Source organism: Elephas maximus, chromosome 22, assembly GCF_024166365.1.
Source record: "Elephas maximus indicus isolate mEleMax1 chromosome 22, mEleMax1 primary haplotype, whole genome shotgun sequence".
NCBI lineage: Eukaryota > Metazoa > Chordata > Mammalia > Proboscidea > Elephantidae > Elephas > Elephas maximus.
In genome coordinates this window covers 10,010,001-10,025,684 of record NC_064840.1, presented here as the reverse complement: position 1 = coordinate 10,025,684, position 15,684 = coordinate 10,010,001, and the positions used below count along the sequence as shown (strand labels likewise).

General features: G+C 44.0%; 1 protein-coding gene across 1 annotated transcript in view; it reads right to left on the bottom strand.

The window, feature by feature from the left end:
* Window positions 1–15,684, bottom strand: part of ACAD10 (acyl-CoA dehydrogenase family member 10) — a 53,576-nt gene that overhangs the window by 35,813 nt on the left and 2,079 nt on the right. The window contains 5 exon segments of the mRNA XM_049865525.1: window positions 400–559; window positions 1,240–1,398; window positions 4,878–5,072; window positions 6,619–6,767; window positions 12,441–12,640. Of these exon segments, the coding sequence (XP_049721482.1) occupies window positions 400–559; window positions 1,240–1,398; window positions 4,878–5,072; window positions 6,619–6,767; window positions 12,441–12,627 (850 nt within the window). The 5' untranslated portion in view covers window positions 12,628–12,640.

Here is a 15,684-nt window from a genome sequence, read left to right as displayed (position 1 = left end):
AGGAGAGCAGTGAGGGTTTGTCGAGTTGGTCCACCTCCATTTTGTAGAGGCACCGCCCACAATCCAGTCACTGGAAAACAGCATGACGTGAAGGTCCTTAAATAACAATCTTTTTCAAAGATAAAGTGGGCCAGGCAAAACTTTATCACCAGGTAGGATGCCATGTAAAAAATGAGAACGGGCCCTTCGAAAGGATGGAGACAGGTTGTCACATTTTAAAGCCATGTGACTTTTATGTCACCTTCACAAAACAGGCTGTCGTCTCAGAAATTAGAAACACGCAAATTTTCCACCACATTGCCTCTCTGTTTCGGGCATATTCTACTGGAGTTTGAAAATGAGAACCAGACTGGAAGCCTAGCCTTGGAAAGAGTTACCAAAATATAAAAACTTAAATACCTGTAGTTTGGGTCCCCAGTAAGCCTTTGAGATACTTTTCCAAGGAATCTTTTGGAATTTCCATTGTCTTTCTCACCAGACAAGTGTTTGGAGCAACCACTCTCAATGTAAAACCCAAAAGAGTTTCTAATTCCTCGACTGCAGTTTCTGGGTCATCAACCTGGTTTGAAAGAGAATATTGAACATGAACCACCGGTCAACCCTGACTCTCCTCCCTTCTGTTCACTAGGAGGGTACTTCTAAAGGGAAATGGCCAAGAAGTCAGTTCTCTGAACAAGAATGTTCGGCTAATGAGTTTCCAATTCCCATTTAATTCCTAACCACATTAAACTTTCTATCTGCTGGAAGAAGGCCAGTTGAAAGTCTACAATACTCACTCGTACTAAGAGGACAGAAGATTGAGTCACCTTATCCACTCCATCCTGTCGATCTGTCAGCTCAATAATGAAAACCCAAATGCCAAAACTGGACCAAGACCACCCCCTGACAGCCATGACTCTGGGCGGCCTGTGTGGCTGGGAGCTGCTGGCTTCCCAACCAGAGCAGCATCACCAGGACAGTATCTTAGCCCTGCCCTTCACCCCCGGCTTATCTCTCTTCTCAAATGACTTTCTTTCCATGTGTTTGTTCTCTCCTGCCTCCCATTGAAAATACAAGCTGCTAGTTACATAGATTTCACAACTAATGAAAAACAAGAAGACTAAGGCAGCGTGCAGGAAGACTATGGCAGACAACCACAGCTACGAATGTAAAAGGACTCATGGAAACGCTGACAGTAGTAAGCACACGGCAGGCTTCAATAAATGGTGAGTGTTGGACAACTCTTGTAGCAATTATTACCTTCACGGTGTGAATACCGAGCCTGGCTGCCGCTTTTAGATTCTGTCCAAGATCGTCAAGAAAGATGGACGCGGAGGGCTGCACGCCAAGCCGCTCCAAGCACAGCTTATACAGCCTGGGGTCAGGCTTACAGACCCCCTCCACGCATGACTCCACGACCTGCAGGAGTGACAGGAACAAGAGGTGAACGTCCCTCAAAGGCGGCCCTCCCACACACACGCTGGTACAGTTTTTTGAAAGAAACACAGGAGGACAGTTGAGATTTGTTATAAGAAGTAACTCCAAAGTGTGCCTCATGGAGTTGAGTGATTTTGGAACACTGGGTTCCAACCTGGGGGAAGACTCAGGAAACCAAAGTTCTGCTTCAGATACCATGGTCTTGTGCAAGCAAGCAGCAGAGCCACAAGGTATCTCAGTTTTGTCGTCAGTGAAATGGGACTAATATTAGCTGTGCTACCTATCTTGGTGGTTGCTGCGAGGCTTAAGTGAAACTCGGGTGAGTTCTAAATTGACCGAGCATGTTGCTAACATTAGATATTGTGGCTGCACAGAGCAAGAGGAAAGCTGTACATTTCAGCTTTATGGGAAATATTTCACCATGTTTTCAGAAAGAAGGCACTATTTACTGTTACAAAATAAACATGACCCTAATGTCTATATTTCAGAGGTTAAAAAAAAAAAAAAACATACTCAATTTAGACAGACAAATCCCATGAGATGGCTGACACGTAAGAGACTGTCACCAGCAAAGACATTGTTCCTTTTGTGCTAAGGGCCTCCTGTGTCCTGATGACCCTGCTTCAGGTGTGTATATGTCTCGGTGGCGGGTTATCTATGATCCAGCAATCCCTCACCGCCACCCCAGACATCCCCTTTTACACTACTTCCTATAGGGTGGGCCTCAGATCGCTATACAGGTCTAGAACCTATCTGTCTGGTCTGCTCTGAGAACAGAACCAAACCTCTGACTCAATCTTGAAACAACCCAAGGTCTGCAAGACCAAGGACAAACCTGAGGGCCCCCAGTCCACACTTGCCTTGTGGGCTGTGCCAGACCTGGCCTCTCAGGTAAGTAGATATCCACCTCTCTACTCACTCTTCCTTGACTGCAAAGGACCAGAGTGAGCTACATGAAGAGAAAGAAGCTTCCTCTAAGAAAAACATCATCAGTAGGCAGCAGAGAAGCAGGGGGCATTTCAGAAACCAGTGAGTGTAATACGTGGTACGGACTGAGACAGTTGAGACCGAGCCGTGAACTCGGGGGCATGGACCAAGTCCCAATAAGCAGGCTCAGGCCCTCTCACAAGGTGAATTGCGTTTCGGGGAAGTGAAAAAGCTCTTAAGATTTTAAATTTGGTAAGATTCCTGGGCTTCTCTTTCGGCTCTATTTTGCACATGATGGCCTGAACCTGTTCAAAGCTTCTATTACCTTTGTGTCAAACTAGGAACTGTAGGGACAAGGCCAGTGTTTGTCCAAATATAGATTAGATAAAAATGGTTTTAGTTCATCAAGGATCTGTTCCAGGAAGGTAGAGGGAAGCCTCCTTCTCAAGGTCAGTGTGAGGGAGGCTGTGTGATGGCGAACATCACGGACACAGCCTGACGTCCTTGGCTGCATCTCAGCGTGCTCACCTGCCACCCATGTCCCGCCCAGACCCACTTGGTAAAAACCTCTGTGAAAGTCGCCTTGGCCTCTGCACCTTTACAACCCCTGGGTCATGCTGCAGTGTTGTCAGAGATAAAAACCTTGCTTTAATCTCACTGGTCCAATTAAGGCACAAACACACACGGGAATGGTCCAAGGTGCAAGGAACACGCCGCTCCCTGGAGTCAAACCAAAGTACCTCCCAACACATACAAAGAGTCAGAAAAGGGCTCTGTTGATGAAATGTACAACCCTTGAGTTATTAATTCTCCTGGATGTATTCCACAGGCTACCATGACTCGCAGGTATTTGGTGAGAGGTTTCCCAGTTACGCCAGCTCGGCTCTCTCTGGAGGAAGGGGTGGACAGAAGAGGCCTCCTGACCCAGTATGACTCCAAGAAAGACCTTGGGAGCCCTGCTGCCTGCCTGGGCTGTGAAGTATCTAGAGGGAATTACCACTGCTGCTGTCATAAACACAAAAATTATAGCATACACCTTAGACAGAAGGATATAAACATGGAGCAAGTCATGCAGTCTACTGGGGAAGTCAGTCAGTCAGTGCAGTGGTTTAGAGAGAAATAAAAGTGAGTTGAAGCTGGTTCTGGCACTTCCCAGCTAAGGGACTTGGCCATGATCACTCACTTCTTCAAGCCTGTTTTCTCAGTTGTAAAATGAGATTAATATTTGTATTCACTTCACAGGGTTGTTGAGGATTTAATAAGAAGTGAATGTGAAGTGCTTAGCATTGTCTGGCACCAAGTAAATGTTGTTTTTTCAAAAAGCCACATTTACCTCAGAAAAAACAGATTTCTCTCATACTGTTGAAGAGCTCAGAATAGCCTCTAATGTTGGCAGAGATCAAAGGAGTGGTTTCACTATCCTGACCTCTACCAAAAAAAAAATTTTTTTTTTTCCTTATAGCCGAAGAGAACAAAAACCTAAATCCTTGAGCTTGAGGATATGAGTTTTCAAAACTCCAGGTCTCCTGCAGACCTAATATGCGCACATTCATAAGAAAAGCTACTGAAGAGCACATGCCAGAGAGCCCAGAGAATAACGTTTGCTGTTTTAAAGAACCTCGGAGGTCTTTCAAATTGCAGCTGCTAGTTGAAGGGTCCAACCTGAGCCTGTCCAGATGACGATATTATTTCTATAGCCACATTTGATGGGAGCAGGCTAAAAATGATCAGCTCCAGAGGGCAGAGACCATGTTGGTCACCTTCAACACAGTATCCCTTCATGAGAACTTGTTGTCTGACTGAATGAATGAAAGCATGAATGGAGCTTAAGCAAGTCACAGTCACCGGTCAGTAAGTTCCATCTCACCCGGGATAATGACGCATTTTCATGTCGGAAGGTGGGGAATCCTCCAGAGAAGACCACTGCTTGACGCAGTGTATTTTCAGAGTGCTGTCCAACACGGTAGCCACTAATCATATGCAGTGTTTAAATTTAAGTGAATTAAAAATTAAATAAAATTTTAAAATTCAGTTCTCTTAGATGCAACAGTCACATTTCAAGTCTCCAATAGCAACATGGGGCTGGTGGTGACTGTACTGGACAGTGCAGTAGACCATTTCCATCATCTAGGAAGTTCTATTGGACAGCGCTGGTCCAGGGATCAGACGCACAGAATTAGAGGGCAAAAGGGATGGTCTTAGAAAGGGAACACCCAAAGGGCCCCTAAGATGTGAGGGCTGGTAGGAACGCTTGTGTTATTTGAAGACAAAGGTTCAAATCCAGAATTTAAGGGAGTCTCTAAACCTGAGGTGACAAACAGTCATCAAATTCCCTAAATGTTTGACCTTGCTAAGGGCACAGTGACATTTCAAAATCCAAATCCTGTTCTCGACTTATGTCTAAACCTGACTTAGTCAAGCATCTGAATGAAAAATCCATTCTCTCAATTGTCACTAAAGGCATTATACAAAGCTGCATTCTGAGGCAAGGGCAGAGACCCTGCTTCAATTGTTTTGGGTCACTTGAGGCTTACCACATCAAACTGTTTCCGGTCCAAGGGCAAAAAGCTTTTCCCATTGGGAAGATAAAAATTATTGCTCAAGACTGCCGTCTGAAGGCCTTTTGCCCGAATCTGGGATATGGCTTCAGTCATCACTGGGAACTGCTTGGCCACTTGCTCGCTGGTCAGCAGAGAGAAAAACGAGTCCACGGGCACGGAGGTCTGTGACTAGGAGTTGGGAGGGTCGGGGGAGAGACCCAGCAATCATTAAGAGTAAGAATAGCTTATCACCAACAGAAAAACATACTTCTTCCTAGCTTTCTCCCACTACCTGGTAGTAGAGCCCAGGCTTGCTACCTAAAGGAATTGTCCCACTCTACCCTTGTTCTGAACTCTGCAGATGAGGTTTTAAAAGTGACTTGGAATCAGAGTTACAATGTTAGAGAACAAAGCTTTTCATGTCAATATTCCAGTTAAGTGAGTTTGTGATTACACTCATGGGTGGCCAACTAAAAAAAATTCAGAACACCGTAAGAGAATACATTGAACTCGAAAAGCTTATTAAACAGATGTAATCTGATTTATGGAGTCCCTGGGTGGTGCAAACAGTTAACATACTCGGGTGCTAACTGAAAGGTTGGAGGTTCAAGTCTACCCAGAGGCAACTCAGAAGAAAGGCCTGGCGATCTATTTCTGAAAAATCAGCCAATGAAAACCCTATGGAGCGCAGTTCTACTCTGACACACATGGGGTCGCCACTAATTGGAGTTAACTCAAGGGCAATTGGTAAATCTACTTTGTAATGATCCAGAAGCATCTATTACATTGCCTCAGCATCATCATTATGAGCTTCAGTTTCTGGTCATTTTTGTTGTTGTTTTTTAAATTCAGAAAACTTCAAAGGCAAGTATACTACTGCGTATACTTTTTAACAGCTTTACTGATATATAATTCACATACCAGACAATTTACTGATTTAAATTGTGCAACCTGATGGTTTTTCATGTATTCACAGAGTTGTGCAACCATCACCACTATCTAATTTGAGGACATTTTCATCACCTCAGAAAGAAATCCCGCACCCATTAGCAGTCACTCCTCCTTGCTTCTTTCTACCTCATCCCGGTCAGCTAGTAATCTTTCTGCCTATAACCCACTGCCGCAGAGTCAATTCCAACTCACAGCGACCCTGCAGGACAGAGCAGAGCCGTCCCACAGGGCTTCCGGGGAACAGCTGGTGGATTCAAACTGCTGACCTTTTGGTTAGCAGCCACATGTTCAACCGTGAGCCGCCAGAGCTTCATTCTGTCTCTATAGATTTGCTTATTCTGGACATTTCATAAAAATGGACTCATGTATTATGTGGTCTTTTGTGACAGGGTTCTTTCAGTTAGCATCATGTTTTCAAGGTGTAAGATTATATTTTGAACTATATTTTAGTAGGTTTCTTGTATGGGTTACATGGGTTAATATATGTAAAGGACTTAGAACAATGCATAGCACAGAGAAAATGCTCAATGTTATTACTGCTTGAAATAACCTTTTTGATTAAAGCCATCATACAGAGGGCTCCTGTATCTCAGGTGAACAATATCTGCTAACGGGGCTAAGTAAAGCATGTTTTTACCTATTCATATACGTAGTTAAAGTTGAGTAGCTGGGGATAGGTTTTTTATTTTTTATTTGCAGTTTAACCAACTTAATGGATGAATATTGCAACCACTTCTCAAGGCAAAAAGAGTAATATGGAAATGCTGGTATGCTTATTACTCACCATTTCAGAGCACAGTCTCCCAAATTCTTGTAAGAAAGCCTCTGGTGTTATCTCTCCTCTCATAAATGTCATCCAGGGTCCATTTTCCCCACCTGCTATCAAGGCCTTCACAATTGTTCCGGAAGGGATGTGGTTCTGGACCTCCCACTCTACAGAAAGTGGAAGCTTCAGTAGGTGAGATACCTCAGGAAATGGCTGGGGTTTGGGAACTCGGGAATCACCATCCCGGCTCCTCCGGCATCATTGTGGTGGCAGGGTGTGTACTACTGGGAAGTCTGGGAAATTCAGGAAATGCAAAATCTGAATCTTAGACCTCCCAACTAATAGTGCCACTGCTGTGTGATTGAGAGGACGTAGCTGGTAAGCCTCAGGTCCTTACCACCTTGACATGACTTGGGACACTAGATGGTGGATTTCTTCCTTGGTTTCTCATTAGAAAGTTTATGTCCTAGTTATCTAGTGCTGCTATAACAGGATACTACAAATGGGGGGCTTTAAGAAAAAGAAATCAAGTGGGGAGCTTTAAGAAAAAGAAATTTATTTTCTCACAGTTTAAAAAAGAATTCCAAATTCAGGGTACTGGCTCTAGGGGAAGCCTTTCTCTCTCTGTCAGCTCTGGAGGAAGGTCCTTGTCCCTTTTTGAGCTTCTGCTCCTGGGCAATCTTCACGTGGCTTGGCATCTCTCCTCCCCCATCTCTGCTTGCTTGGTTGCTTGTTTAATCTGTTTTATATCTCAAAAGAGATTGATTTAAGACAACCCTACACTCACACTATTCATTAACATAACAAAAAAAACTCATTCTCAAGTGGGATTATAACCACAGGTACAGGGGTTAGGATTTAAAACACATATTCGGTGGGGGGGGACACAATTCAATCCATATAGCAGTATATAGGAGGTCCTTTTCACAGTGCTGACACACAGTAAGGATGTGAACGAAGTCATCAGCCAGTTTCTGACAATACTCCAAAGAAGCTCTTCCTTTTGTAAGCTACAGTCATCCTTTAAGGCAATGGAGCTGGTACACTGAAACACTCCCTTGGGGGAATACTGTCTTTGTGGAATAAAGAAGTATATTTCTATCAGTGAAGAAGGGCTGGGGCACCGAATGGATCATCATTTCTGTAATACTGGGAACACTTGGCTGCGGGTTGTTTTTCTTCCAATAATACAGTTGCTGGAGGCAAAAATATACATGCCATTCATAATTATAGATCTAAGACATCATACACTTTACATATACCTTTTTTTCTGAAAGGAAAATGCCCTTACTGTTGTTGTTGTTGTTGTTTTTCTGATTATAAAAGCAGTACCTGTCCATTGAAAGGGTTTTGGACAATATAAAAAAACCAAACCACTTGTCACTGTGTTGACTCCAACTCTGGTGACCCCATGTGTGTCACAATAGAACTGTGCTCCATAGTGTTTTCAATGGATGGTTTGCCAGGCCTTTCTTCCGAGGTGTCTCTGGGTGGACTCGAACTGCCAAACTTTCATTTAGCAGCTGATTGCACAAACCATCTGTGCCTTTAGGTGTGATAGAAAGGTATAAAAAGAAGTAAAATGACAAGCAATCCCAGTTTTCGAAAATAATCAGTGTTAATCATCTGGCATATATGCTTTGAGATTAGCAGTCCTTTTAAAACTCAACAGAATAATACATCTTTAAATTTTAGAACTACTCTAAACGGTACAGCATTCCCTCTGGTATACTGTTGATGGGAGCGTAAACGGGTATAAACTCTATGAAGTGCAATTTGGCAATTTCTACTAAATTTTAAATGCACATACACTTGACCTAGAAATTCCACGTGCAGGAATTTGTTCCACAGATATATTTACAAAATAAAAATGATGTACAAGGCTGTGTGTGCAGAATTGATTGTAAAAAAAAAATAAAACCTAGAAACTTAAATATCTATTAGTAAAACCCCAAAACCAAGCCCATTACTGTGGAGTCAATTCTGACTCATAGGAACCCTATAAGTCAGAGTAGAACTGCCCCATAGGATTCACAAGGCTGTTTTTTAATCTTTACATGGAAAGCCTGGTGGCGTAGTGGTTAAGTGCTACAGCTGCTAACCAAAGGGCCAGCAATTCAAATCTGCCAGGCGCTCCTTGGAAACTCTATGGGGCAGTTCTACTCTGTCCTATAGGGTCGCTATAAGTCAGAATCGACTTGATGGCACTGGGTTTGGTTTTTTGCTTTAATCTTTACGAAAGCAGACTGCCACATCTTTCTCCCACGGAACGACTGCTGGGTTCAAACTGCCAACCTTTTGGTTAGCAGCCAAGCGCTTTAACCACTGTGCCACCAGGGCTCCTCATCTATTAGTAAAGCACTTGTTAAATCTAATACAGTACGTTCATATAACAGACTACCACACAGATATTAAAAAGTATAAGCTAGACAAGGTTCAGCAAAATATGGCCCGGGGGCCAAATCCAGCCTTCTGTCTACTTTTGAATACAAAGTTTTATTGGCACCCAGGCATGCCCATTTGTTTATGTAGTGTCTATGGAACCCTGGTGGTGCAGTGGTTAAGAGCGCAGCAGCTAACCGAAAGGTTGACAGTTGGAATCCACTGCCACTCCTTGGAAGCCCTGTGGGACAGTTCTACTCTGTCCTATAGGGTTGCTATGAGTAGTAATCAGCTCAAGGGCAATGGGTTTGGTTTTTGGTTTATGGTTGCCTTGAGGAGCCCTGGGGCAATGGTTAAAGCACTCAGCTGCTAACCAAAAGGTTGGCAGTTTGAACCTATCCGCAGTTCCACAGGAGGAAAAGACCTGGCGATTTGCTCCTGTAAAGATTTCAGCCTACGAAACCCTATGGGTCAGTTCAACTCTGTCCTATAGGGTCACTGTGAGTCGAAATTGACTCAATAACACACAACATGGGCTGCTTTAGTACTTGTTATGGATTGAATTATGTCCCCCAAAATGTGTGTCAACTTGGCTAGGCCATGATTCCCAGTATTGTGTGATTGCCCACCACTTTGTGATCTGATGTGATTTTTCTGTGTGTTGTAAATCCTACTTCTATGATGTTAATGAGGCAGGATTAGAGGCAGTTATTGAGATATAAAAGAGAGAAGGGAGCAGAGAGACAGGGGGACCTCACTAAGAATGAAGAACTAGGAGAGGAGTGTGTCTTTTGGACCCAGGGTCCCTGTGCTGAGAAGCTTCTAGACCAAGGCAAGACTGATGACAAGGACCTTCCCCCAGAGCCTACAGAGAGAGAAAGCCTTCCCCTGGAGCTGGGACCCTGAATTCGGACTTTTAGCCTCCTAGACTGAGAGAATAAACTTCTGTTTGTTAAAGCCATCCACTTGTGATATTTTTGTTATAGCAGCACTAGATGACTAAGACAGTGCTACAACAGCAGAGGTGAGTAGGTACTGACTTCTAGCTTAAATGTAAAAAAATAATCGTGTGTGAATTTGAGATGATCTTAATTTCTAGTCCTCACTTATGAAATGATGCTTAATTTGGTTCCTTTGAAATAAATAACATTAGAAGTTTTAGTTTAAAAAACAACAACAAAAAAAAACTAGGCATCACTCATTTGTTCATTCATCCATCTATCAAACATTTCCTGAATGACTCAGTCAGCTCTGGACTGGGCACTGTAAAGGCTAAGTGAATAAAACCTACACCCAGGTTTCTAGGGTCTCAGAGCCCCATAGAGGAGACAAGAACACACGCCATCTTGAACTACAAAACCTGCCTTAGTAAAGGTTAGACTAGACGTGGGAACATGCTCTCCAGGGCATTCTGCCTGAGGAGGAGGTCACAGAAGTTCTGAAGTTAATAACAACCAAAATGTTCATTGAGTGCTTAAAAGATTCCTGGCACTGTGGTCAGTAATATCCCAATTTACCTTGTCATTAACAGTATGAGTAGGTCATAGTAGCAGAAAGGTGGAAACAACCTGCACCCACCAATGATGAATGGATAAACAAAGTGTGGTATGTACATACAATGGAATACTGCTCAGCCAGGGGCAGGTGTAGAGAAAACTTGTACTTGGATTGATCTGGGGGATTGGGGGGGTGGGGGGGAATCGGCCAGCCAGCCACTACAGTAAGTCAAAATGATGGGGACAGCTGTTTGGCCCCTTTTCCTTCCCAGTGGCTGGGATAAGAATGTGATGGCGGGAGCCGGAGTCACCGACAGAGACCATGAAGTAAAACTGGAAATAAAGCATACTCACACCAGAGCCACAAGATAGGGAGAACATGAGTCCCTGATCCACAGAGCAATATATTAACCTCAGACCACGTACCTGGGCTTTTATATGCAAGAGAAATAAACTTCTGTTTAAGTCACTGTTAACAGTAGGTTTTCTAATACATGCAGCCAAAACTAATTAAAGGAAGTTGAATATAAAGTCCAAATTGAGTAGGGAAAAAAAGTAAAACAAGGAAGTGGCTGATAAAGAGAACAGAATCAAAGAGACTTGAGGTTCGACCCTGTAGGTCCAAAAGCAGGCTGGAGGAAGTGAGGTAGAAGAGAGGAAGATCACGATCAAAGAGGAGATTTCAGCATTCAAGATTTCAGAAGTAGCACAGTTCCCAGGAAAAGGTGGTGGTTGGTAGCTGCCATCATGCTAAACTTTTTTTTTTTTAAATAATAGTTTTATCACATTTTTGATAAACACATACATAGCAGTTTAGGTCCCCATTCAACAATTTCTACACAGATTGTTCAGTGGCGTTGGTTATATTCTTCGCAATGCATTAACATTCTCATTATTTTTGTTCTAGTTGTCCCGTTTCCATTAATCTTATTTCCCTGTCCCCTTACATTCTCGTCTTTGTTTTAAAGTAATTGCTGGCCATTTGGTCTCCTATAGGTGATTTTTTAAAGGAGCACAGTACTTACAAGTGATATTCATTATTTTGTGAGCCAATCTGTTATTTAGCTACAGCGTGACCTCGGGGGTTAGTTTTGGTTCAAGGTTTGAAGGGTATCTCTGAGCAATAGTCTCAAGGAGTCCTCCAGTCTTAACCAGCCAGTAGGTCTGGTTTTTAGGGTGTTTTTTTTTTTTTTTGAGAAATTTGAGGTTCTGTTCCACATTTTTCTCTCATTCTATCAGGGTTCATCAATGGTGGTCCTGATTACAACGGTTAGTAAGGGTAGCTGGGCACCATCTAGCTCTTCCGGTCTCAGGGTAGATGAGGCCATGGTTCATATAGACTACTTGTCCTGTAGACTAGTTTCTTCTTTCAGTCTTTTGTTTCCTTCTTTCTCTTTTGCACTAGTTAAACTTTAATCACAGCAACAGGGGCAGCTGAACATTTATTGAGAATTTAAGATAAGCTGAGTACTTACTGTGCTAAGCAAGTGTTTTCTTTCCATGGATTATCGCAATTACCTCTCACAAAATCCCAAGGAGGTAGGTACTGTTATTAGCCCTAATTTAATGGTGAGGAAATGAGTCAATGCAACCACTTGGAATCTGATTCAAAAGCCAAAATACTGCCCTCTGGCATATGCTGCTGCCCAAATGTTCCTCTCTGTTCCCCTTACACCCAAAACCCAGTTGCTGTTGAGTCAATTCAAACTCATGGTGACCCCATGTGTGCCAGAGTAGAACCGTGCTCCATAGGATTTTTTCAGCGGCTGATTTTTTCAGAAGTAGATTGCCAGGCCTTTCTTCCAAGGAGCCTCTGGTTGGACTGGAACCTCCAACCTTCTGGTCATCAGCCGAGCACCTTATTTGTTTGTACTACCCAAGGACCCCCTCTGTCCCCTTACTACCCCATACTCCCCCACCCCCACCCCAGTCCCAGAAAGGGAAACAGACTGAAGAGCTCACCTGTAGCCACTCTCCCTGGAGAAGGAATGAGAACTCCACCCATGTCAAAAATCACCGCTCTGTAGGTGCCGCCTCCAGAGCGCGTCCATCGGCGGGCTCCCTGGGGTCTGTACTGGCTGTGCTTTAGGAAGGCTGCCCTCCAGACCCCCTGGTGATGTAAGGACTGGAAAAGCCTCCTTAGGCACATGCTGAAGCAAAGGCTGCGAGAGAAGAAGGCACAAGCACAGTTTTCATTCCCTGCCTCCAATCCAGACCTCTATTCTTGAGTTCAGCAGTGGACACCTCCAACTGACTTCCAGCGAACACCTCAAACCCTACCCAGAATTTAACTAAATCTCGCCTCTTCCCCAACCACTCCTTTTTTCTCTGGGCTTCACCCTGGGCTTCTCCTACCCTAGCTGAGCCATCGCCACTCCAGGTGCTCTGTCCTGTCAGTCCTTCCTTCTGAAAATCCCCATCTACCTCTCTCCATTCTCATGGCCATCATCTCGCCGCATGTCACTGCAGCCCCCTACGTGGTCCCCTGCTTCTTCTCAAACCTCCCTCCAACTCTTCCTTTTTTCACGTGAATTCTGCAGTTTAAAAGCTTACTAAAAACAGTTTAAAGCAAAAACAGGTTAGGAAGAAAATCTGTATGCTTTTTATGTGAATTCTGTAGTTAAAAAGCTTACTAAAAACAGTTTAGAGCAAAACAAGTTGGTAAGCCCCCTGAGTTTATGGGAGAGTCACTTCAGTGCCATAAGGACTCAAGAAGCTAGGTAAGAGTCTAATGAAGGGAATTTTAAGCAGTAAATCTTCAAAACTGTATGATGTGTTTCTCACGTAACTGGAAATTTGCTGAATTTGGGAGTGAATTTTGAAATAAAAAAAAACTTAGAAGTTGATTTACATTTTCAGTTTCCCTTATGTTCCTAGGCCAAGGTCAAAGTATATGATAAAACCTGTTGCCATCGAGTTGGTTCCGACTCATGGCGACCCTACAGGACAAAGCAGAACTCCCCCATAGGGTTTCCAAGGAATGCTTCGTGGATTCGAACTGCTGACCTTTTGGTTATCAGCCGTAGCACTTAACCACTACACCACCAGCATTTCCAAAGTATATGATACATTTATTTATAGGCTTTTAACAGTGTCAGAACATTTTGTGTGAGTGCTTAACAGCAATGAGAAGTGTCTCCAGGGCCCAAAGGGCTGACTTTAATCCTCCTTGAGGACGCTGTCCTCCATAGACTCCCACTGATGGACAAGTGCGCAATGCTCCCTCAAGTGGCTGGCTTATTCCTTCCAATGGCACTTGATAGTTCTGTCCCAGCCACCTCCCAACACCCTCTTCAGAGAGGAAAATTCTGTGATTTCTCAGACCTCCAGGCCTTGAGACCTGCTGTGCCCACTGACTGGAACTCTGTTCCCTGCTTCATCTGCCCAGTGAACTTCCACTATTCTTATATCACAGCCTCAGCTCTACCTCCTCAGTAGAGGCTTTTCTTCCTTTTTCCAGGCAGACTCTTCTTGTTGTGAGCCATTGTTATGGATTGAATTGTGCCCCTCCAAAAAAATGTGTCAACTTGGCTAGGGGATGATTCCCAGTATTGTGTGGTTGTCCTCCATTCTGTGATCTGATGTAATTATCCTCCATTTTGTGATGTGTTGTATATCCTAGCCTCTATACCTGTAGTTATGGTCCCATTTGGGAGTGAGTTGTCTGTTATGTTAATGAGGCAGGATTAAGACAGGATGTATCTTGAGTCTCTGCCTTACTAGAGGCTGTGACTCCTCACCAACCTTAACCTAGTCACCACCCTTATTCAAGTCACGCCCTTACTTGAGTCACACCTTTTATCTTACAAGAGATAAAAGGAGAGAGATGCAAGCAGAGAGGAATCTCAGTACCATCAAGAAAGAGAAGCCAGGAGTGGAGTGTGTCCTTTGGAGCCAGAGTCCCTGTGCTGAGAACCTCCTAGACCCAGGGAAGGCTGATGCCAAGACACATGGAGATCTCCAAGGGATGCTGGGACCACAGATCTTGAAAGGAGAAAAGGACCTCAGAGCCAACAGAAGAAGAAAGCCTTCCTCTAGAGCTGGTGCCCTGAATTCAAACTTCTAGCCTCCTCAATTGTGATAGAATAAATTTCTGTTGTTAAAGCCACCCACTTGTGGTATTTCTGTTATAGCAGCACTAGATAACTAAGCCAGCATCAAGTAAATTCCAACTATAGGACAGAGGAGGACTGCCCCAGAGGTTAGCCTAGAGGCTGCAATCTTTATGGAAACAATGCTAGGTCTCTTCTCCTGCAGAATTGCTGGTGGGTTTGAACCGCTGATCTTTTGGTTAGCAGCTGGGAGCTTAACCATTGCGCCACCAGGGGTCCTACACCTTTATTTCACTCCTATTGCTCCTTCTCCACATCTCCAATAGAGCACTTACCCGTGGCACAGTAACTATTTTCATGCCTATCTGCTCCTATAGTTGTGAGCTCCTTAAGGCAAGAAAAAAACCATTGCCCTTGAGTCGATTCTGACTCATAGTGACCCTATAGGACAGGGTAGAACTCCCCCATAGAGTTTCTTCCAAGGAGCGCCTGGTGGATTTGAACTGCCAACCTTTTGGTTAGCAGCCATAGCACTTAACCACTACACCACCAGGGTTTCCCCTAAAGGAAAGGAGAATATCTTACTCTTCTCTGTATGCATACATCCCCTGGGGTCTAGCACAAAGCCTGGGCTCATAGCAAGATCTCAGTTTAAGTAAGTGTTAAAAGGATTAATAAGCTGGGTGAACAAAAAAATAGAAGAAAACAGGGTACAGACATGGTGGTCAGTAACCACAAAGAATTCTAACATGCCTAACTTGCTGTGGTGGGATTCATCACTGATGGATTACTTTTTGTGTGGCCTTTCTAGCCATGGTCTTGTAACTCCCACCCAGGTGACTGGGTGCGATTGTGTGATAGGGTAAATGTGGCCTACCAAGGAACTGGTCAGTTTTGCCTTAAAGGAGAGCCAATTCCAGAGCAGAGAGGAAGAACCCACCACTAAGGAAGGAGAGAACTAGCAGCAGAGACCTGGCAGCAGGAGACAGCACAGTGGGCTTACTGGTCCATGGAAAGAAAAAGCTGAGTGCGTTTGGGCTGAGGGCCAGGGACGGGGCGTGCCTTCGAGCACAGCTGGGGAGGGGCTCTCCTGATGGAAGAACTGTATCCTGAGGGTTCTTGAGCCTGAACTGTAACTGTTACTTCCCTGATAA